At 38.2% G+C, this 24,047-nt stretch overlaps 1 protein-coding gene across 2 annotated transcripts in view; it reads left to right on the forward strand.

Annotated features, from left to right (window-relative positions):
- Positions 1-23,265, forward strand: part of RELN (reelin) — a gene marked incomplete at its 3' end in the record, with an annotated part of 380,746 nt that extends 357,481 nt beyond the window's left edge. Inside the window, exons 57-65 of one of the 2 annotated variants that reach the window (XM_084897796.1) lie at positions 1,403-1,578; positions 5,136-5,209; positions 6,011-6,172; positions 6,891-7,048; positions 9,239-9,458; positions 11,852-12,049; positions 12,720-12,818; positions 13,792-13,875; positions 17,728-17,857. In XM_084897796.1, the coding sequence (XP_084753922.1) occupies positions 1,403-1,578; positions 5,136-5,209; positions 6,011-6,172; positions 6,891-7,048; positions 9,239-9,458; positions 11,852-12,049; positions 12,720-12,818; positions 13,792-13,875; positions 17,728-17,857 (1,301 nt within the window). Of the gene's footprint in view, positions 1-1,402; positions 1,579-5,135; positions 5,210-6,010; positions 6,173-6,890; positions 7,049-9,238; positions 9,459-11,851; positions 12,050-12,719; positions 12,819-13,791; positions 13,876-17,727; positions 17,858-22,160 lie in introns of those variants that run through there. The other variant, XM_084897797.1, reaches the window with a different exon arrangement.
- Positions 23,266-24,047: the final 782 nt, after the last annotated feature.

The raw sequence follows: 24,047 nt of genomic DNA on the forward strand, positions 1-24,047 counted from the left end.
TAATTATTCGAGAGATGCAAAGCAAAACAATAATGAGGTACCAATTCATGCCGTCAGCATGGCTATCAACAACAAACAGCAAGTGCTGGTTAGGATGTGGAGTAAAAAAGGAACCCTTTTTTGCACAAAGGTGGGAATGCAGACTGGTGCAGCCACTGTGGAAAACAGTATGGAGTTTCCTCAAAAAATTAAAAATGGAACTGCCATTTGACCCAGTAATATACCACTTCTAGGACTATATCCCAAGAAATCAGAAACACCAATCATAAAGGATATATGCACCCCTTGTTTATAGCAGCATAATTTACCACAGCTAAGATTTGGAAACAGCCTAAGTACCCATTAGCAATGAGTGGATTAGAAAGCTGTGGTTCATCTACATGATGGAATACTATGCCGCTATAAAAAAGGAGAAATTATTACCATTTGCAACAGCATGGATGGAACTGGAGATCATGCTAAGCGAAATGAGCCAGTCAAAGAAAGATAAATATCACATGATCTCACTCATTTGTGGAATATAATGAAGAATATAAACTGATGAACAAAAATAGAACTAAGGTCATGGAAGCATCAAATAGACTATCCAACCTATGAGGGAAGATAGGGTGTGAAGGAGTAATAGATCATCCAAAGGACTTGTATGTGTGCCTATGAGCAAAACCAATGGACACAAATAGTAGCGGGGTGAGGGCATGTGCTGGGGGGTGAGGCAGCTGGGAAGAGGTCAAAGGGGGGAAAAGAGACTTATGTAATACTTTTAACTATAAAGAATTTTTTTTTAAATACCAAGAATCATTTTGCAATGGTAAAAGTCACCCAGAAGAGCAATTACATTTTATTTTTTAATTTATCTTTATTGATGAAAGTATTACAGATGTCCCCTTTGTTTTTTGTTCTTGTTTTTTCCCATTGACCTCCTCTTCCCCACTCCTGCCCCCTCCCTAGGCCTTCACCGCACTATTTTCTGTGTCCATATATTATGTATATGTGGAACCTAATGAACAAAATAAACTGGCAAACAAAATAGCAATTACATTTTAAAAGTTGGGTAATCGTTTTAAGTACTAGTAGTTAATAATCTTTTCTAGATTTGATTTCCCAGCTTTGATTTATATTTATGGCAATTAAATACCGTGTTTCCCCGAAAATAAGACATCCTCTGAAAATAAGACCTAGTGCATGGAAAGATAAGACATCCCCTGAAAATAAGACCTATTGCAACTTTGGGAGAAAAAATTAATATAAGACACTGTCTTATTTTCGGGGAAACGGGGTAGAATAAGAATACATCTTAAAGAGTAAATAGAAAGCTAGAGTATAAGATATTTAAATAATTCAACAATACGCCAGTCAGCTCAAGAGAATAACATGCCATGTTCTTTCCAATTTACCTTAACAGAAGGCACTTCCCATGAAGAAAACTGGAGTTTTTACCCTAATGCAGTAAGGACAGCAGGATTCTGTGGCAACCCCTCCTTCCACCTCTACTGGCCAAATAAAAAGAAAGACAAGACCCACAATGTGCTCTCCTCCAGAGAGCTCATCATACAGCCAGGGTACATGATGCAGTTTAAGGTAAGGGAAGTGGCCCTTCCACAAAGAGGATGGCATTATGTTTGCGAGAGGGGATGTGGAGAGAATGCTTATTTGGGCAAGGATAAGGAATTGATTTATTTCACTCATTAAAAGAGACTTTATCTGATGAATAAAAGAAGTAATATTTCACAAAGTTTTTATCAGATAGGATTATTGGAGCATATATAAAATCTATAAGTATACTGGGACATAGCAAAGAATGTAACTGTATCTTTACATCTCAGATGTGTAATCTTGAATTTATCTTTCCAAACCTTGGAAATAGTTGTCTGTGTGTGTGTGTATATATATATATATATATATATATATATATATATATATATATATATATTCCTTCCTCCAACCCTCCCTTCCTCCCTCTTTTCTTCTCTCCTCCCACTTTTCTTATTATATACCTACTTCATATATCAAGCCACTTTGCTTCTTTATTTATCCTTTTTTATTATTTATTTCCATTTTCCTTTGTCTCTTACTTCCAAACACAAACCTATACATTAGCCCAGTTGCAACTTTCAAATCCTCAAAGATTTTTAAGGACTCCCAAATCTTTTAAGTGTATATTTATTAATATAGAAGGATGTGAGGGAAGGCATAGAAGATAACAGTCAGATATAGAAAAAAAAAAGCAATATCAATTTATCAATTGATGCCTATATTATTGCAAAACACACTAAAGGAAAGGGCATTACAGAAATGCACTTTATTATTAGATCATTTTAAAGACCAACAGTTGTTCTAATGCCCTTATTTAAAGAGATGTGCTACAATGATGGTTAATAGTAAGAGTTCTTATTAGCAGAAATAAAAATGTACTGATAGTTGGTAGAAGAAATATAGAGTTGTTTAATGAATAAAGAGTTTCTGTTTTTTAAGATGAAAAAACTCTCCAGATCTACTAGGAAAAAAGTATTCACTCTTTTTTTCTTCAACTCCATGTTAAACTCTCCTTCAGAGACCAGAGGGTGAGGCAAGCTCCCCAAATGCTACCATTCCCTCAGGATTATCTTTAACATAGGGGCATGAAGGTTGTTCAGGGTCATAGGTCACATCCAGTCATTCTAATCCTTTAAGAATAAGGGTTTCCTTCTACCTAGCCAATATCAAAATCATCATACTTGATTAAGTTGACTGGGACCTCCTCTTTTGCTGCCTCTATCAACTTAGATCTAAAGAGACTAATGTTACTGAAACCTGTTTGGCTCAGTAGTAGAGCGTCGGTCTGTGGACTGAAAGGTCCCAGGTTCAATTCCGATCAAGGGCATGTACCTTGGTTGCGGGCACATCCCCAGTAGGGGGTGTGCAAGAGGCAGCTGGTCGATGTTACTCTCTCATCGACATTTCTAGCTCTCTATCTCTCTCCCTTCCTCTCTGTAAAAAATCAAAAAAATATATTTAAATAAAATAAAATAAAAATAAAGAGACTAATGTTTTATTCTCTAACAAAATCAATTTGTTAAAAACAATTGTCTCCAGAAATTTAATAAAGTATCACTAAAGCCACATTTTTAAAAGTCACCAAAGACTTCCTAAACTCTACATCTGACTGCTTTCATTCATTCCTCATCTTTCCTTTTCTCTCTGTGCCATTTGGCACTGTCGTCCTTGTCCTCTCCAAGCCATTCCCTTTGGCTTCTGGGTTCTCTGCCAATTCTGTTCTTATCTTCTTGATACCTACTTCTATCTCTTTCTTAACTCCTCCTCTTCCTTCACCTCTCTAAATGTCAGCATTTCCCAGTACTTCTCAGCTTTCTTCTTCCACATAGACATTCTGCCATGGGAAATATCACTCATCCCTGGCTTCAGGTCTTAAAGATATGACCAGCTCTCAAATCCTCATGGCCAACCTTGACTTGGTACCACAATTAATTTCATACCTTTGTTTTGTTGGCATCTCAACTCAACATGGCTAACAATGAATTTCATATCTTCCTTCCCCATACCAACTCCTCTTTCTGATTTCCCTGTTTCTATTAATGGCACTACCTTTCACCTATTCACCAACTTTAAATTTTAAAGTAGTTTTAAAATTTTCACATCTAATCATTCACTGTATTTTTTCATTTGAATTTTCACAGTGTTCCTAGCACCAATCCCTTTTGCTCTGTTTGCACTGTTACTACCTCCATTCTGACCCTAATAAACCACTAGTCCATTAACTAGACATCCCACCTCTAATCTCTCTCCACATTCACGTTGATCTTTCTAAAGCCCAGCTCTGAGTGCATCATTCCACTGTTCATAAACCTTTTTTTTAAAATATATTTTTATTGATTTTGTACAGCGAGGAAGGGAGAGGGATAGAGAGTTAGAAACATCGATGAGAGAGTCATCGATCAGCTGCCTCTTGCACACCCCCTGCTGGGGATATGCCCGAAACCAAGGTACATGCCCTTGACCGGAATCGAACCTGAGACCCTTCAGTCCCCAAGCCGAAGCTCTATCCTTTGAGCCAAACCGGTCTCGGCTGTTCATAAACCTTTAATGACTTCCCATTACCCACCAAATTAAGGCCAAACATCTCAGACTACAAGTCAATCCGCCTTCTACCTAACTGTTTTTCTCCTATCTCTACCTCTCAGACTATTTCCATGCTTCAGGGGCAGTTCACATGCACCCAACTTGATGATTTTTTTATTAAAACATATTTGATATATAACATTATGTAAATTCATGTTGTATAACATGGTGATTTGATACATTAATATACTATAATACGATTGCCATTATAGCAATAGTTAGCACTTCTATCACATCATGTAATTATTATTTCTTAAATAGAATTTCCCCTTCATATGAAGCAGCACAGCATTTTATTTATATCTTTTATGATTTTCATTTTCACTATCAGAATATATTTCATACTCTCTCTCTCTCTCTCTCTCTCTCTCTCTCTGAAGCCAGAGTTATTTTATTCATGAATGTATGGGCTAAAATTTTTATGACTAACCTTCTCCAAAATAACCCTGAAATAGGACTTGCTGATTAAGTAGATGATTAGGACTTAAATTTGAATCACCAAATTTTTATAGTATTTGTGCATTATTGATTATTCAAATGCTTAAGCATATGTAATATGCAAAGCTTTTATTCAGATGAAAGTGGAAAAACCCTGAGAATGAATGTTAGGTCATTAAAAATTGCTATTTTAAATTATAAATAAAAATAGTAGCATCAAGGATTAGGATATCAATGACAATGTTTTGAACCAGTAATACTTTGAGTTTCTTTCCATTAATTCTTCTAATATAACTTTCCTTTTGGCAATTTATAGTCTGTAAATTTATAATTAATATGTTATACTAATTAAGAAAATAGGAATAGTACTTATTTAACCTTAATTCTCATCTCTATGCAAAATTGCATATCTTTAGCTGAAGTCAAATGAATGTATTCTTGGTGTTCTGGCAGACTGCTCTGTAAAAGCTCCGATGAGTGTTTTTTGACTAGTAATCATAATAAAGACTGATGGGATTTCTATTTAATGCAGACATTACTTAATCCTGCCTGGTTCACATTGATTGTGTGTGTTTTTTTAGATTGTAGTGGGTTGTGAAGCCACTTCTTGTGGTGACCCTCATTCCGTGATGTTGGAGTACACTAAGGATGCAAGGTTTGTGAAATATTGTTACATTTCCTCCAAAGCTGAGTACACAGTCCAAATGGTTGTCTACTTCTAGGGCAACCGTTTACAGAGGAACAATATTTTGTATTAAAAGTGTCAGCTCATGTGTATTTCACATGTACAAATTTCATGCATATGAAATTTACACATCTTATTTCACATTGTTTCTTCAAATAAAGAAAAGTCTATTTTTATACTAGACTGCAGCCAAAAACAAAACAAAAAACACTTTATATTTTAAAATAAGTAAAATACTACATTTGTAGGACAAATGTTGCTCATTTTCAACCAACCTTAATGAAAATTTTAGTCAATGAGAGATCTGAATATGCTTTGGCCAGTCACATCTCCTAAGCATAGCAGCCAGATCGAATAAAAAAAATAATGGCACAGAACAGTTACCATCACAGGGTGCTGATAGGCCTGCCTCCCACCACCACATTTTAAGTTTTGGGAGTTGAGTTTGGTAAGACCGAGAATTTTGTCAGTCAACTCCAGGTATGTTTCTAGTAACAATATCAGGGGGAGGAAGCCATTAGAATGCAGCACTTTGAATGCTATTATTTTATTCTGTTCTCTGTGAATATATTCATCTGCTTGTAAAGAATTAGAATAGATCTTGTGTGCATTTATTTTCAAGTTTTCTTTTTGGTGTCTGTAATTATAAATATGTATAGGACATTTACATTGAAATATCTTATTTTAACCCAACCCAAAGCATTATGTCCACATTAGACAGGTCCTATATTTTTCCTGAGTTGTCTAATGCAACCTCTTTGGTTTCTGCAGATCTGACTCCTGGCAGCTGGTCCAGAGCCAATGCCTTCCATCCTCTTCAAACAGCATTGGCTGTTCCCCCTTCCAGTTCCATGAGGCTACCATCTACAATGCTGTCAACAGCTCAAGCTGGAAGAGAATCACCATTCAGCTGCCTGACCATGTCTCCTCCAGGTAGGTCGCACACTAAGGAAAACTTTGCAGGATTACCTGGCAATCCCTACCGAGCTCAAACAGTGAGCTGAGAGAAACTGTTAATGAGGCTGGAGTTTTAGTTGTAGCCTTAGTATCCTGTCCTCTCTTCTCTCCTTCCCCTCACAAACCTCTGCCTCAAAATGGCAATTGCATATTTGGGAAGAAATAGGAAGAAATGGGGTCATATTTGTAGAGGACTCATAGATCTCAAATTTTCTTTGGACTAAAGACCATCGCACATGCCAAACTCATTCATAGGCCCCCATCACAGATCCCTGAAGACCTGGATTTGGCAGCATATCTCCCCCTGTGTTCTGTGCTCCCAAAGGCTGCACTCAATCCGATACAAACAGCCTCTGGGGTATGCAGTGTTGGTCAGGTTATGAAAATTCATTTTACTCAAAGATTTAGAAAATGATAAATCTCTGTAGGAAAAAAATGGGCACAGGCTAATGGACTAGAAGAGAAAATACACAGAAAAAATTTAGGGAGGCACAAACTTCCAAAATAGTGTGTTGGGGGATACTCCCAACGTTTGAGGAGTAGACATTCACTCACCTCTGTGAGCTAGTGCTTATGGGAGAAGTTTGGGAAGCCCTTTTCTCAGAAATAGTCCCCATTGCCATGGTCAGAGGCTGGGCACAGCCATGGGAAATAGCAGCCTCTGAATGCCTCCTGTTCTCTGTGGGACTTTCAGTGCGACACAGTTCCGCTGGATCCAGAAGGGGGAAGAAGCTGAGAAGCAAAGCTGGGCGATTGACCACGTGTACATCGGAGAGGCTTGCCCCAAGCTCTGCAGCGGGCACGGGTACTGCACCACTGGCACCGTCTGCATCTGCGACGAGAGCTTCCAAGGTCTGGACCCCGGGCTGCCGTTTTCAATCCAGGAGAGCACAGCGTTCTCCTTCTCTCAGCACCGATACAAAGGCCCTAGGAAATGGGTAGAAACTCCAGCCAGAGGGATTGGGGGTAGATGACACACTCTGATTACAAAGTTCTTTACCTTTGGAATGAATCATCAAGGATAATTCCATGCTCTGTTCCTTGAGGTATTCTTTTCATGCAGGTTTTATCCACTCAGGAATTCAATAGTTCCTCACCTTTCCCATCTTCCATACAATTCCTTTCTTCCCGCACTTTATTTCCACTCTGGCCTCTCTCCTCCCTGGCCTAGCTGCCTATCCGTGGCTACTTGGCCAAAATTCCTTCTCTCTCTTAGCCTCTCCCAACAGCAGCTGCCACTGCCCTCCCAAGATGTAGCTGACAATTCAGGACATTCTGTTTCCCAAGTTACTCTATCACAAAAAAAGATTTTGAAAAAGCCTTCATAACTCATAAAAAAAGATTGGGGGGAAAAAAACATTTTTACTGCTTGAGTTTCTAGGAGCTGGAGTATCCTTGGGACAGAGTAGCTCCTCAGCTCCTGACATCATCAAACATTGCTCTGTCGGCCTGCAGTCCTGCTGTCCTCTACTCAGCAGGGGTGGGGAATGTCTGGCCCACAAAATCATTCGCTCTGGCCCTGCCAAGGCAGTCGCAGACGGGACTCCGAATTCAATAAATATAGGAGCTTTTTTCACAGCAACGGAAATTTATATTAAGTGAATGATGTTAAAAATATCCAAATGGCCCTTGGCAGAGAAAGGCTCCCCACTCCTGGGACTATAATGCAATATTTCTGCCTCTGTTGTTACAAAGTTCACTCTATATAATCACTGTTATATTCTCAGAGCTTAACTCTTGTCATATAGCGATGCTCAAGAAATCTCTTCTGAAGGAATCCTTACTTTGTCTTATGCTTTGCTACTTATACCGTGTCCACCAATCATTTGGCAGAGTCGTTTAGTGTTTACGATATCCCATAAGTTAGCTAATTTTAGTCATTCCCACTTTACAGATCAAGAAACTGAGACAAGGAGGTTAAGTGACTTACCTAAGGTCACAAAGCTAGTAAGTGTCAGAATAGAGGCTGGTGCTCATGTTATTTTTCCCAGTCAGCCTTGCTGTCTATCATACTGAGAGATTTATCCAGCGGGGGCCAGAGTTTTGCAACTTATCCAAGTATGCAATGAAAGAGGCCAGAGATTTGAATTCTGGAGTAGAATCTAGTAAGATTTCTTGGTTGATGCTATTTCCTTGCCTGCAAATGAAATGAGTGTGATTAATGTAGGCTGCTGCATATCTCTGATATTAGAAATTACTTAGCGGTCATCTTTTTCACCTGGTTTCATTCCTGCTGAGACTGGAGGGTCTGGCTGTGTATTAGCTGAGGAATTTGATCTTGAGGCAAATTACGAAATCAGATGTCTCACAAGGAGTCCTGGATGTCTGGAATTTTCCCTAGCCCCTGATCCAGCAGAGCTCTGTGACCTTTTCATTTTAGACTATTGTGGGCATTTCAGAAAGTTGGGCTGTTGAAATCAATGGGAAATGTACTATCTTACCTAATGCGAGTGTTTCAGCTCAGTGGTCTCTGAGAGACACGTCCAGTTTATTCATTATGCATTTACTTATCCCAGCTTCACGACTGGATGTCTTGTACGTGCTAAGTATTGGGCTAGGTGCTGGAATCCTATGATGAATGAAATACAGACTCTGCTCTGAAGAATCCTCAAGTATAGGGCTAGAAGAACAAGAATATGATTTATCTTATTTTCTGCTGCAGAATCATGCTAGGGGGAAGATATTAGGCTGGCCTCTTATGCCAAGAAGGAAGCTCCCTACTAAGACTCACCATTGGTCTGTATGCAGGCCCAGCCAGATGCTGTGTGGTATTTAAATATGGGTTCACATGAGCAAGAAGTAGATTAGCAACTACTTATTTTAGTGAACACTGATTCAGAGATATTGGGGTTTATTTCAACAATGTTAGCCAATAATTGCTAAAATAAAAGAGAAACATTTATTTCAGGGAGTCTATATGTGCTGGGTATTTTGTCATTCTTTCAGCAACAATGGGTTAAATATGAGATTGAATACTTGTTCTTAATCTTTGGTCATTCTGCTTGTTGCCGCTAATTTGTGCACTTAATCCTTTCCTTCTAGGTGATGATTGCTCTGTTTTCAGTCGTGATCTTCCCAGTTATATTAAAGATAATTTTGAGTCAGCGAGAGTCACCGAGGCAAACTGGGAGACCATTCAAGGTGGAGTGATAGGAAGTGGCTGCGGGCAGCTGGCACCTTATGCCCATGGGGACTCGCTCTATTTCAATGGCTGCCAGATAAGGCAAGCTGCCACCAAACCTCTGGATCTCACTCGAGCCAGGTAACCAAACTCCCGTGTTATAGTTCACACAAGGCTGGTCATTGTCCACTGTCAAATATGATCACAAACTTAATGACACAGGTGTCACCAAGCTGTGGAAACCTAAGTGTCATTTGAATTTGGTATGAGGAATTATTGTGTTTCACAACTCAGAACTATCCTTTGCTTAAGTTTATTGTACAATGACCTTACATTTCTTCCCATACTGAGTAGTTCGGTCATAGGCATAGCCTAGAGAAATGACCAAATATAAAAATTGATATCAAATCAGCACATTGTGCTTCTTGAACTTACATAGCATTTTATGTCCATTATATTTCAATAAAGTTGAATAAATAAATAGTCATCTAGGGATAATCGATATAGATAATTTGATGTCGACCATTGCAAGTATATAAATGTGCGCTGTGGTAAAAAAGAAGGAATTCTTACCATTTGCAACAACATGGATGGAGCTGGAGAGCATTATGCTAAGTGAAATAAGCCAGGCAGAGAAAGATAAATATCACATGATCTTGCTCATTTGTGGACTATAATGAACAACATAACTGATAAACAAAAACAGATCCAGAGACAGAGAAACATCAGTCAGAATGTCAAACCTCAGTGGGAATGTAGGGGATGGTGGGGGTAAGGGAGGGAGATCAACCAAAGGATTTATATGCCTGCATATAAGCCTAATAAATGGACACAGACAACAGGGGGGTAAGAGCATGAATGGGGGGTGGGGGTAATGGGGAAATAACAACACATATATAATACCTTTATCAATAAAGAAATTTTTTAAAAATGTAAATGTATATGTAAAGTAGACTTGCAGTCACACAAACATATATCTATATGCAGCATATGTAGTTACAATAGCTAGAACGGATCATGGATGGGTGGATGGGAACTTTAAAAATTCACATGCTGTAGGAGCTGCATATTAATGCAGAATAAAGTGGGCAGAGACTGTGCAAATCGACTAGGGAAGTGACAGAGAAAAAGAGACCCCAGGGGGTTGGATTTCCTTCCCCACCTGCCCTTCCCTGCTCTGCCACCTTAGCCAGAGTGAGCACAGCTTTTTGCCTGTTTAATTCAAGAAGGGTTCCAAGGCTCTTTAAAGGTTGTTAGAGTACTGGGTTAAAATAGTACTTGAATGCTGAAAACTGTTCAGTAGCTCTAAGTATATTTGAGAATTAAAGATTTGGTTAATAAGAATGTGGGTGTTTTCTTGAGGTTTTTCACTTTGGAAAATATCAGTAATGTATTTTCAGAGGCAGAAAGGTGGGTTTGGGGCCTTCAATATGATAAACAATCAAAATATAATAAAATTGATTCCTATATGGTAACCGTGGAGATGCCAAAAGTTGCTGTGTCCCCAATCCCATTTTTTCCTATCAACAAGATTTAGTTAATCTAGAAACAACTTTATTCTTTTCTTGACCCATATAGAGCTACAACTATCTCCTTTGTTAACAATTATACACCATGTTGTATAGATAACTTTGTTTTTAATTAATGTATGCACTTACAAGTCTTAAGTCTAGTGCTTTATTTGACATCTATCCTAATTGGAACTACTCTTTCATCACTGAAGATAGATCTATGTTTAAAAATTGTGTCTTCTATGGGCAAGGACTCCTGTGAAAATCAAAAGGACATGCCTGTCAGAGAATAGCAGGCGTGGTGGAGAGCCTGCATGTCTAATGCAGTGGTTCCTCTGCTCTGATCTCCAGAGCCCTTTCCTAAAATAGCATGATGATTTGTTCTTGTGTAGATGCTAGTCAGTTTGCAGCTACTTGTAAAAGAAGCATGTAGCTTCTTGTCCTCTCCATGTCCTCGGTGCCTGTTTGGCTCATACCTTTCAGAGAATAGGAGTTTCAGTTGAAATGCTAAAACAAGATTTCCAGCATTGTGAAAAAGAGGGCAGATCTTTGAAAGTCAGAATTGCTTTCTTTGTGTAGGAAATGAGCCTTTTTGAGATTATCTTTTATATGTATGTTGTAAAAGATAAACTAATTTTACCACTAATGTGATTTAGTCCTAAGACTGTCTTATGAACTAGGGAATTATGGACTTTTGGAGCAAAAAATATTTTTTTAATTAGAAAATACAACTCCTTTAATACTTCCTGACTTCTTGTTTAAAGATGATTTCCCCTGCCCTGGCTGCTTTGGCTCAGTGGGTAGAGTGTCAGCCTGAGGACTGAAGAATCCTGGGTCTGATTCCAGTCAAGGGCACATGCCCAGGTTGCAGGCTTGATCCCCAGTAAGGGACATGCAGGAGGCAGCCGATCAATGATTCTCTCTCATTTTGATGTTTCTATCTCTCTCCCCCTCCCCTTTCCTCTCTGAAATCAATAAAAATAAATATTTTTTAAAAGATGATTTCCCCTGTATTTTTTTCAGCAAAATCATGTTTGTCTTGCAAATCGGGAGCGCCTCGCAGACGGACAGCTGCAACAGTGACCTGAGCAGCCCGCACGCAGTGGACAAGGCCGTGCTGCTGCAGTACAGCATCAACAACGGGATCACCTGGCACGTCATCGCGCAGCACCAGCCCAAGGACTTCACGCAGGCTCAGAGGGTGTCTTACAACGTCCCCCTGTGAGTGGCCGGAATGGAGAGGCGCTGTCTCTCACAAGATCCCTGAGAATCAGAGTTTGAGCTAGAAATTTGAAGTTCCTGGACCAACACCACAAACATGGTGGTGGCAGAGCCAAGACTAACCCAGATCTCCCAAGTGGTGTTACTGTTTCCTATGAGAATAACAGGTAGAAACTGAAGCAAGGCCTCGGGCAAAGGGGAGAGAGCATAGCCGCCATGCTTTTTTTCATATTTTCCTTCCTCTAACCAGTATTTCTAGTCCTGTAGAAAAACAACACTATTTCTGCCAGGTACGATGAATGTGAAATTTTCTGAAGATGGGCAACTATGTCACTTTTGGGTAGCTTTTTGTCACCTTTGTACCCCTGGCTCCTAGCACAGTGCCTGTCACACCGAAGGCACATCATGTTTGTTGACTGAGTTGCTCTTCCCATTGCTAGTATAGGAAGGGGAGTTAGGGGGAGAGATATACACGTATTGCAAGTCCTCGAAGAGCGAATAAAATTTAATGCTTCTCAGACGCGTTCTGTGACCTAAGCAAATCTGAATTCCATACCCCAAGTTTTGTTGATTTAGATTAGCCTATTACGTGTGAAGTCTGGAAATCACACACCAGAAAGGTCTCTGTTTTCTCGTGTTTAACCTCTTTGCCCTTCTGTCTGTGACCCAGGGAGGCACGGGTGAAAGGAGTTTTATTACGCTGGTGGCAGCCACGCCACAACGGAACAGGCCATGATCAATGGGCTTTGGACCACGTGGAGGTCGTCCTGTGAGTATCTGATCCGGAGCATCCCCTGTTCCTTTTAGAAAGGCTTGAATTCCTTTGATATGACATGCTCCTTAATTCAGTAAGAACTGTTCCTGAAGAGATCCCCTCGGGATTTTGGCTTACACTCTTCAGCAACTCAATCTGTAACTCGAGTCGACGTGAACTAATAAAGCCCCCAGTGTAATTGAATGTCCCTTAGAAAACGCAGTAAGCAAAACGTTTAAGAATTTGACAATAATAGTTAAATTGGATCAAACCAAGTCTCCAGGTAAATGGGAAACGGATTGCCTTAGAAAATGGAATGACGTCCTGAAAGGGAAAGGATATGTATTGGTTAACCTGCAGAGTATTACGAGTTACCGAAATTTTCCGGCGTAAAAGACGACCCCTCATTTTACAGTGAAAGCATAGGTTTAGGCCTATATTCGCTGTATAAGACTACCCCCCACTTCCGAGGCAACACCAGTTCTTTTTTTAATAGACCGCCTCTCTGACTCTGGCCAATCTGAGCAGGCTTTTTACTAGAATACAGTGTAGCTTCGGGTACAGAACATGTATAATTTGCATGCATAAAAAGCCTGCTTGGATTGGCTGAGTTAGAGAGGTGGTCTATTAAAAAAGAACTGCTGTTGCCTCGGAAGTGGGGGGTAGTCTTATACAGCGAATATAGGCCTAAACCTATGTTTTAACTGTAAAATTAGGGGTCGTCTTATACGCCGGAAAATACGGTAATGTGCCCAGTTATAAGCACCTTCTCTGCCACAGATGCCTGAGGCTTTCTTCCATGTAATGACACGGTTGCAACCAGAACAAAGAATCTGAAGTTTCAAATTCCTCCTGACCAGCCCCAGCACCTAACAAGGGAAGGGTGTTCCCCATTGGTTTCTCCCTCGTAGTAAGGTTGGCCCCACTGTCACCTGGCCGGGCTGCCTGTTGCACAGAGAGATGACTTGCTTTTTCTCTAACAATCTAGTTCCTGTAGAACTGGAATGCTTATGTCTCGACGGGTTCGGACTGATGGCTCCAAGTTGTTGGCAAGGAGAGGCGAATCTTCTCGGTAGATAGGTTCAAATGTTCATTCTGTTTACCAAATCGATAATGAAATCAGCCCCTTGGCTGATTTCAGTCATTTTGAAAGCAAATTTATTTAATTGATTGGTAGGAAACCTACCAGATTTGTTTTCTTTCAATCATAGCCATGAGCTGAATTTCTCAGTCTTGAGTTAGCCTTCGTCTTAGTTTTCACTGAGGCACCTGCTTGCATGGCATCCATATCAACCCCCAAATCCAAGAGCAACCCGGTCCCTACACAAGCCCCCACTGTGCGCTCTGCTGCTTTGGACAACTTGCTGGGCTCTGCCTCCACAAGACAAAGTTGAAGTTTCAAACAACGGTCCAGACTCATTTGAATCTATATATATATATGAGGCTGATGTCTTACTTAGATATTAATTTCTTCAGACTACATTAATCCAGGAGAATAGAATAACCTGGTTTCTAAAATGAATACATATAAAGTAAGGCCAGAGAGCGATGTCCAAATAGACCAAAAACCATCCCGAGAGCCATTCTGCCCTGCCTACATTTTTCAGAGCAGTGCTTCTCAATCTGATTAAACATTAGAATCCCTTAGGGCTTGGGCAATGTCCCTACGGATGTCTTGATTTCAATTGACCTGAGTATCAATCCTTTTTAAAAGCACCTCAGGTGATTCTAATAAACTGCTTCAAAATCAAATTTAGGGTCAATAACCACTTTATATCTTTCAAGTCTCTTGCCAAGACAGTTTACACTAACGGGGCTTCCTGTGCCTGACAAAGCATTGCCAACTCCTATGGAAACTTAAAAACATCACAGTCCTCAGAAGAAGGCAGGATGCTATTGTAGTTTCTTCCCTTAGCTAGACATAGTAGACGTTTTTCCCCTGCCACCCAGCCAAGCAATCGCAGTTATCTGTCTTGGATTTCAAAGGTGTATCATCACCGTGAGTTCCTCCCTTAGACTACAGTTAAAGAATACATGGGGTCAAAAGTGCAAATATGCTCCCTGGTAGGAAATAACCCTTCCAAGTTGGAGGCAGAACTCTGTTCTCTGCTTCCTGTGGACCTGCTGCCCTCAGAACACCAGCATCACCACACAACTCCCAAGGAAGTCTCGAATACCTGGTGTTGGTTCTAAGTTTTATAAGCAGCTGCCAACATCATGATATTATTACAAGAATCAAGTTCAGATGGTATGAAATCTATCATGTTGATCACACCTACTGTTTCTGGTGTTTTTCTAAAGACTTCACTTACTAGTACATTCCAGCTCCAGTATTTTAATACTTTGAAAAATGTGTATCTCACCAGGCACCTTTCTGCTCTTATTCTGCAGGGCCCTAAAACATTTCAATGATAAGAGTATTGCCACACATACACTGTTGCGTCATTTGAGTTTTATTCTGCATCTTCTTTCAGATAATAATTTAAATAGTATAACTTTATACATATCACCATATCACTTAATTTATATATATATTACATATATAGTTTTAAAAGCAAATGCTATCTCTGTAATGACAATTCAAAAATTTGTTGACATTAAAGGACTTTATTTTTTCCCTTTTTTGGAGAGACATGAAGTTGAGTTCAATAAATGAGTTGTTTAAAAAATACAATACAAAGAATATATATTTTCAGAAATATGTCTTTGATGTTTTGCTCTTGCCTTTGGAGTCAACTGTATACTTTCAAAGTATTTCTTTCCAGAGTCGTCACAAAAAGTTTCTGAAAGTATTCACTAATTAATTTGCCATTGGTAGCTATAATTCATTGATTTTTATGGGCTTAAAATAAAAAGAAAGTTGCAGAGAATTCCAAAAAATATAATAAAATAATTTTCCAGTCTTTCAACCAAATCAGGCACAAAGAAGCTAGCCAAAGCTCATGTCATTATTCACAAATATTACTAATTTTAACTTTGCTACCACAGATGTATATTTAGAAATAGAGAGAAGGAATACACTAAGAATTCCTATTAATTCAAAGTATTCTCTCTATTGCCCTAGCCAGTTTTGCTCAGTGGATAGAGCACCTGCCTGCAGACCGAAGCGTCCCGGGTTCTATTACAGTCAAGGGCATATGCCCATGTTTCGGGCTCAATTCCCAGTAGGGGGCATGCAGTAGGCAGCCGATCAATGATTCACTCTCATCGTTGATGTTTCTCTTTCTCCCTCTTCCATCCTCTCTGAAATCAATAAAAATATATTTTGAATACAAATATTCTCTCTATTCACTATACTTTTATATAATAACATTTAGTTCTATAAATTAGTAATATTAACTCCTCGGGTGTGGAGGGGGAGGGGATTTGAGGTCCATATCTGAAGAGGTACAAGCCCTACCTAATGAGACACACTAATATGAATTTGTGACTAGTGATTGGGGGGGGGGGACACTTTTTAAATGTATGTCCTTCTCTGAGTGAAGACTGGCCTTAGTCTAGCTTTATTACCATAGTTTCACTATTGTGCATGTGCACCAAGTACACATGCTAAAAGTCCTTAGAGAGAAAAATTGGTCATGCATGGTATCTTGAATGTAATCTCAGTACTGCCCATATTAACCAAGAAGGTATATAAATTTGATGAGAACAAACTTAGCACTTTTGAAAGTATTTCAAGGTTTAGGAATTCATCCTAAATGAACAAGATAATATTTTATGTTTTTAATTTAATGTCTTCTTTTAAAATACTCCCTGTGGAAGGATTTGAGTTTCATAAATATAGATATACAGAATGGCAAGCCCCTCACCCCCACCCCACCATAAAGATAAAAAAGTCATTTATGCTTGATGCTTGTTTGAGAGAGTAATGTTCCCACTCTGATGTTTCTCAATAAAACCCGCCCTTGAAAAGCACTTCACTAATCTACAATACCATGGAACAGATGAACCAAACTGACAGGCCACTTTTTTCCAGCCTCACTAAGCTTACAAAAAGCCCTCACTCTGTTATGTCTGAATGATGAAGCATAACACAATCATTGACAATCAAGTGTCAGAAACTTAATCTCTCTGAATGCATTTGCTAGTGTAGAACATTTGTTTTTCAGTAAATGTTTGTGAATACATTTGGGCAGATCCCTCACAAGATCCATGCTGGTGGGATCCTTCTTAGGATAAAAGTGAATTCATTGTCTTAATGTTTTTGCTGGGCACTCATACTTCTATCCTAAGAATCTTCCTCACCAAACGATGCATTTCATTCACACATCACATTTCCTGTGTACGTGTCTAAGTCACCAGCTGTCATGTGTATAATGGAGTGGGCCAATTTTTTGCATGTGTATCCTGAAAGTAAATTACTCAGTAAAGAGTTAGCCTGTGTGAATTGATTTACAAAAAAGTAAATTATTACCACATTATTGAAAATTGAAAACCAATATGTTGCTAACTATGATCTTAAATGCATTTATCAGATTTTAATAATATGTGTTCCATCATGACCATTCCTTTATGCTATTCATTATCAAGATACTGTCATATTTTTGGCACAAATGATTTATGGAGATGAGCATATTACATTTATTGTAAAGCATATTTGTCCTTTACTAAATTGGATTGTTATCTGATATAGAGGATTTTATATTTTTGAAAGCCCATTCCTTAATATATTCAGGAATAAGTATTTTCTAAAATGTAATTAATTTAAAACAGAAAATAAAATTAGTAGTGATTATTAAAACAGTACTTTCATATTTATATTTATATGCAACATTTATGCCAAATGTAGTACTATAGCTACATGTACCTTGACATATGGTTATGAGCAAATATTGCATGTTGCATTACATAGAAAAGTTAAATATATGTATATATTAGGTATAGAAGAATAAGGAATAACATCTTTAATTTTTATTTTCAAAAGAGATGAAAAATCCTATATTGCGTCTAAACCTGATCAGACTTTTATGACTAATCACAGTGCTGCATGCATTGAAAGGCATTTTTTAACTTGTGTTATATTTCATTATTTGCTGTCATTGGTTTTCCACTAGAGTAAGGTAAGTCCTGTTAGTAATTATGGGGTACTGTTAACTAATAGTTTCATCGTTGTACCTACGTTAACTGAGAAGTTTTGTTGAAGACCTATGCAGTTGAAAAAAATATATATATGAAAACGAAGTTACATGTGATATTGAGACATACAGGAACTTTTAAAACCTATATCACGTAGACTCCAGAGTTCAGTTGCATTGTGGTTATTCTCAAATGTAAACAATATTGGGCACAATCAGCATTCCTTCATGAGGAAACAACTTGACCCTGAGCCTGGGACTGTATCAGGTGCTCTTGAAGTGCTCACAATTCATATATTCATTACGAGGGGGAAGTGAAAACAAAAATGTGGGCAAAAGAGCTAGGAGCCTGATTAAATGGAATGTCTTCTAGAAGATCAGGTGTGCTGCAGCTGCCTTACTTCTCCATTCTAATCTAAGTTAATGAATGAATTGGCAGAAGGGGATAGATCTATTCCTAATATTTGTGAGTTCTAGGTTTTTACCCTTATGTAAGATTGGCCTTCTTTCACATACATTTATATGTGTTCCCTAATGGAGATACTTAGGGAAGAAGGTAAAATGTTTATCACTTATTAAACACTTGCAGATTATGCTACAGGTTTTCATTTAAACCTTACAACTCCCTGAGGTACACGTTAATAAATGTTATTTTATTTATCAGAGAAAATAAATATGAAATCTTCAACATTAGTAAGCCATGTGAGCCTACACTTATGTACATGCACACCCCCTGAAAATTCATGGCCTTGAAAATGTGCAGCCTTCTCTCTGCAAGGGAGTCTCGCTGATTGATTTAAACAGCAGTGTTCCATCTTACAGTCACCAGTATTTCTCCGAAAGATATGGCAGTCCTCTGGGTTCTCATTTCTGCATTTATGTAAAGCATTATTTATTACATCATATGTTTTGATGAGAAATGGATTAGTTACTGATCAACAAAAGTACCAAATGGTCTGTGAGCTCAAATTATGTTTCCCAAGACTCTGTCTTCTCCATTTCCTTTAAAATCTATTAAAAATCAATTGAATTTTTTTCACAATAATAAATGACCTAAGATAGTAACAGTTCAAAAGAACAAAGTTACTAGTTCTTGAAAGATCTTGCAATATCCATATTTCCTGTGAAGAAATAGGGAAGAATTTAATAATCTCATATGCCATCTAAGTCCCTAAACTCCCTAAACAGAATTGGAAATTAAAGTTCACATTTCCAAGAAGTCATTGGTATTCATTTTCCCTTCTTTTAATGACTTACTCATAGTAGAAGAATTTTAAAACAGGCCTAGTTCAGCCATAGCCAAAGCAAATAGATGTCAATTAGCACAGTTGATATGTGTCAGGATGAACAACATCTGCTTTCATTGGACATGTAATAAAAATTACTTTCCCTATAATTGCAGTGAGAAAATAAATCTTTAAAATTCTACCACATATTATTTTGGTTACAAGGTTATCTACAGCGATACATCTCTGTGTATCCAAAACAAAAATAGGCTCACAGATCTGCTCCACACAAAAAATAAACATGAGCTCTTTAAGCTTAAAACTTCCCTCGTGCCCAATCCTGTAAGTTAGACAGTTTAGAGGCCCCAGTAACTGTTCAATAACCATGTCAGTGTATGAAATGGTTCTAGAGGCAGATAGCATTTTGGCATAGCTTGCCAGGGTGCTTGATTTTAAAAACTTATAAAACTGGAAAAATCTGCTTCATTAAATTCCAACCTAACTTACTTGGAAGATGTTTATGTTTCATATACAAAATTACTAATCAATTTTGAGGATGTTTTGAAAATGTGGCCATTTTTAATGTGACTATATAAGCACCAGACATCTATAGCAAATGCTGTGTGCATATCAACATTGGCAGGGATCCAAAGATATGCTGCTGATACATAAATTTATATGAAATTCATAAGTATCCAATAAATAAAATGCTAGATTAGATATAAGCTTCCACACTGGGCTGATAGTAGAGGTATTAAAGATCTAAAACCTGCTAATATTTTCTCACATACAAAGATGAGGAATTTAGGTCAGTCCATAATACATAGTGATATGGAAAAGTTGCTCTAAAGCCATTAATCATGCATGGCAATTTTTGTTTAAATGTTCCTTTGTTCCATTGAGATAACTAAACATCTTGAATGTTCTGAGTTTATCTTTTTTTTAATGTAAAATATTTTAAATTCTCTTTGAGTACCTTATATCTTTAAATGTGCTTTCAACAGAATAATTGTCATTGCTTTAACTTTGCAGTTATTCCTTATAGTTAAAGAGTAATGCTATACAACAGGATTCCAATCAGTAAGTCATCAAAAGTTCAACAAACATGCCTTGACCATGACCATGCCATTGGTGAGGCAGGAGGCTCAGGCTGTGGGGTGGGGGTGGGGGAAATTGAGGGATAGGCTGCCACAAATGTTTAGTCATGGGGAGCCAAATTGTCTCCATTCAAAGCAGAAAATAAGCACTAGGAGTGTTCAAAGTAGAGGCGGGGGGGAGGGAGGAGTGGAATCACTTTTGGAGGGGGTGAGCAATTAGTAAAATGCCATACTTGAAAAATAAGTAGAAATTTAGGAAGCGATGTTGAGGTTGGCAACTGATGCAGGTGGAAGAAGTTCAAGGTGAGTTTGGATAGAGCAGTCTGTGTAGGGATAGGGATGAGGTATAGTAAAAGAAAGACTTGAGAAACAGAACAAGATTAAAGGTGTAGAAGATTTGAAATATCTGGCTAAATTGACTTGGATGTTGCCTCATAGACAAGAGCATTGTGAATGCCTTTTTAACAAGGTAAAGCCAGAATTTGAGGGGAAGTTTACTGAAACTTGTGTGCAGAGCCCATGCATGAATTTGCAATTACAAAATAGTCACAGGGATGTAAAGTACAGCATAGGGAATCTAGTCAATAATATCATAATAACTCTGTATGGTGCCAGGTGGGTAATAGACTTATCAGGAGGACTGCTTCATAAGTTATATGAATATTTCACCACTATTCTGTAAACCTGAAACTAATATAATATTGAATATCAACTGTGATTGGAATTTTTTTTAATTTTTAAAAGAAAAAAAGGCATTTGGGAGGTCCTGCCAAGCGGCACTTCAGCATTCCAGAAAGATTGGAACAACAGGCACCTGCTCCCCAGTTCCCTAGCAAACGTGACATTATCACAAATCATAAAACATTTGCCAATCCAAAATAAAATCCACTGTATGTATGTGTGGAAAGATACACACACACGTACATACAATTACACAATCAATGATGCTTTCTTAGTATTTTGTGATTTCTTTTCAGTGGTGTTTCCTAAGGGGGGACAATGAGGAGGCTAGTTCAAACCACTGTAATAGCTCAGGGAAAGGGCCCCAGGTGACCTACAGTGCTGGCGAGGGGACAGCTAGTGCCAGTCCCAATATTTTGTGCCTAAAGAGGTAACAGGATTCTTTCTCATGACAGACACCTGACTGGTTCAATGCATTGTCCTTTTTACATAGGAAGCACTTAGTAGACAATGATCCTTTTGAAATATGTTTTCCATACCGAAACAGCTGTCTCTACCAGTTTTGCACAATTCCCTGCAGACTCCTAAAATCCATTTTCAGTATTTTTATCAGATTCACACCTAGTATGTATGAATCTGAGTATGTACAAACAAAGGGGATATTTACAGAATCTGAACCCAGCTGCTTATTCTTTATTAAAGAAGGTAGTGGAATCCAACGTTCAGGGGGAAACTTACCTCTTCATTTGCCTCGAGACTGCTTAAAATAGGAATGTCAAGTTGATTCAGATAATAAGTTTGTTTCTGCCTTAAATGAAAATGTTTATTAAAGGAATCGAATTATGTTTCCTACGTGTGAAAAAAATGGGTTTAAATAAGGTAATGGGTAACAGCACATGCTGTCTCTCAAGTGAAATTCACCCAAGTAAATGTTTTCAGAAAAGATTCAAGAATAAAAAAGTTTAAATCCCCAATTTCAGTCTACTCCTGCTATGAATCAAAAGAATTTGCCTTTTTATTTTAAATCTGTTTTTCTGGTTTGGAGCTCACTCATGAATAGGAGGGGGTTTCTTCAAAGCCAAAAGCAGTGAATACAGATGTCAAAGTTCACTTGTTCTGACCCAGGGTGGCAATGTCATCATGACCTATTAACCTTGAAATTTTTCACATTAAGATATCAGGGTGACTTAGAACTTAGACTGGACTGCACTCTCAGGGACTGGACTTAATGCTCTCTCTCCTTTCCCTCTCTGCCTCTGTCCTTCCTGCTTGTAACAGCACCCGCAAACAAAATTACATGATGAATTTTTCACGGCAGCATGGGCTCAGGCACTTCTACAACAGAAGACGAAGGTCACTTAGGCGAAACCCATGAAGAATCAAAACGTTTCGTTTCCCTTCCAACATGTGACGCGTTGCTTTTCCTTCTTTTAAACCTCTTACTGCACCTGAGACCAGGAAACTCCCGGGAAGGACTTGGGGATTCCCGGAAAGCCCTTCTCAAGACCGAGTGCCCATCACTGTCCCACACTGTGAACTAATGCTAAGTGACTTATTTTCTCAACAGTAAGTGTCTTCATGTTGATGTGTCCGTGAAAATGGTGATCTGTCATCATATCAGTTACAGTGGCAGTATTGGAAATAAGAAATAGTTTAACAGGAAAAAAAAAAAAGTTTAAGCACAAAAATTTAAGAGATTTTTTTTTTATGTTCAAAATGGCATTTAACATTCTTGGTCACAACGCTATTTAAGTGGACTGTATTTCAGCTGTGTATCATGTTTTATATGATTAAATTATCATGAGTCCTTTTATGTATTCTCTTCTACTAGATAACATGGACACTGTATTTACTTGTTACGTTGCAATATTTTGCTGCTGAATTTCGAGCTACTTATATTCTGCAGAAAATTCTTTGAAATATCTACTCAAGAAGATAGTTGTAAAGATATTGTACCTTAAATATACTCCTTAAAAATGTATGTTGGTTTAGCGTTGTTTTGTGGATAAGAGAAATGCTTGACCTTGAAATATTTTCTACTTACAAATTGTGGATGAAAACCCTGTCTCCCACAAGGGAGTTCCCATTTCCTTGTCTAAAGGTTTCTTTTAAATGTTCTGTGGCTGATTGACCAGGAGTAAATTGCCATCTTGTGTCTGTGGTAACAGAGTGATTTGTAAAACAGTGGGTGTTTTCATTGTGTTCTCTTTGTGGCTTGTTTTTCCTGCGGGTCATATTCCTACCTTCTGATGAAGTTGTATCAACACCAGCAACATTGTGATGGACCTGTAGCCCTGAACTCTGTATTAACTTAACTAAAAGGGTACACTGTAGGGTGGACCTCGCTAAAAGCCCATGCTTAAATAAAATATGTTCAAACGCCGTCTGAAGCTCATTTGTCTTTATTCAGTCTTAAAGATTGTATAGGGTTTGTAAGCCTGGTCAAAATTGCAAAGGACACTGTCAAATATATTTACTGGTGTTTTGTTTCATCTTTGAGAATGGCAAGTCTCTGCAGAAAGTAGTGTTTATATCAGTAACATGGAATATGCTACAGTATCAGTTATATATGTACATACACTATGACCCAGCTACTTCTAGCCATTTATCACAGAGAAACCCTTAACATATAGACACAAAGAGATGTATGCAAGAATGTTAACAGCATCGCTTCTAGGCCTTTTGGCAAAGATCAAGTGAAGAATGTTAACAGCAGCATTTTTTATAAGTGCGAATAATCAGAAACAACCCAGGTATGCATCAACAACAGAATAGATAAATTGTGGTTTATTCGTATAATAGAATATTGTATGTTAATTAAACTGAATAAACTTGTAGTGCACCTGTTAATAATAAATTAACAAAATTTATTATTGCAAAAACTGAATAAACTTGTAGTGCACCTGTTAATAATAAATTAACAAAATTTATTATTGCAAAATTACATAGTATGATGCCATTTATCTGATTTTAAAACTTGCAAATAAATATTATATGTTGCTTACAAATACATGCATATATTGTTATAATATGCTAGTGGCCCAGTGCACAAAATTCATGCACAGGAAGAGGGGGTGGGAGTCCCTCAGCCCAGCCTGCACTTTCTCCAATTGGGACCCCTTGGGGGATATCCGACTGCTGGATTAGGCCCAATCTCTATGGGCC

Source organism: Pipistrellus hanaki (assembly GCF_964339955.1).
Source record: "Pipistrellus hanaki genome assembly, chromosome: 10".
Classification (NCBI taxonomy): Eukaryota; Metazoa; Chordata; class Mammalia; order Chiroptera; family Vespertilionidae; genus Pipistrellus; species Pipistrellus hanaki.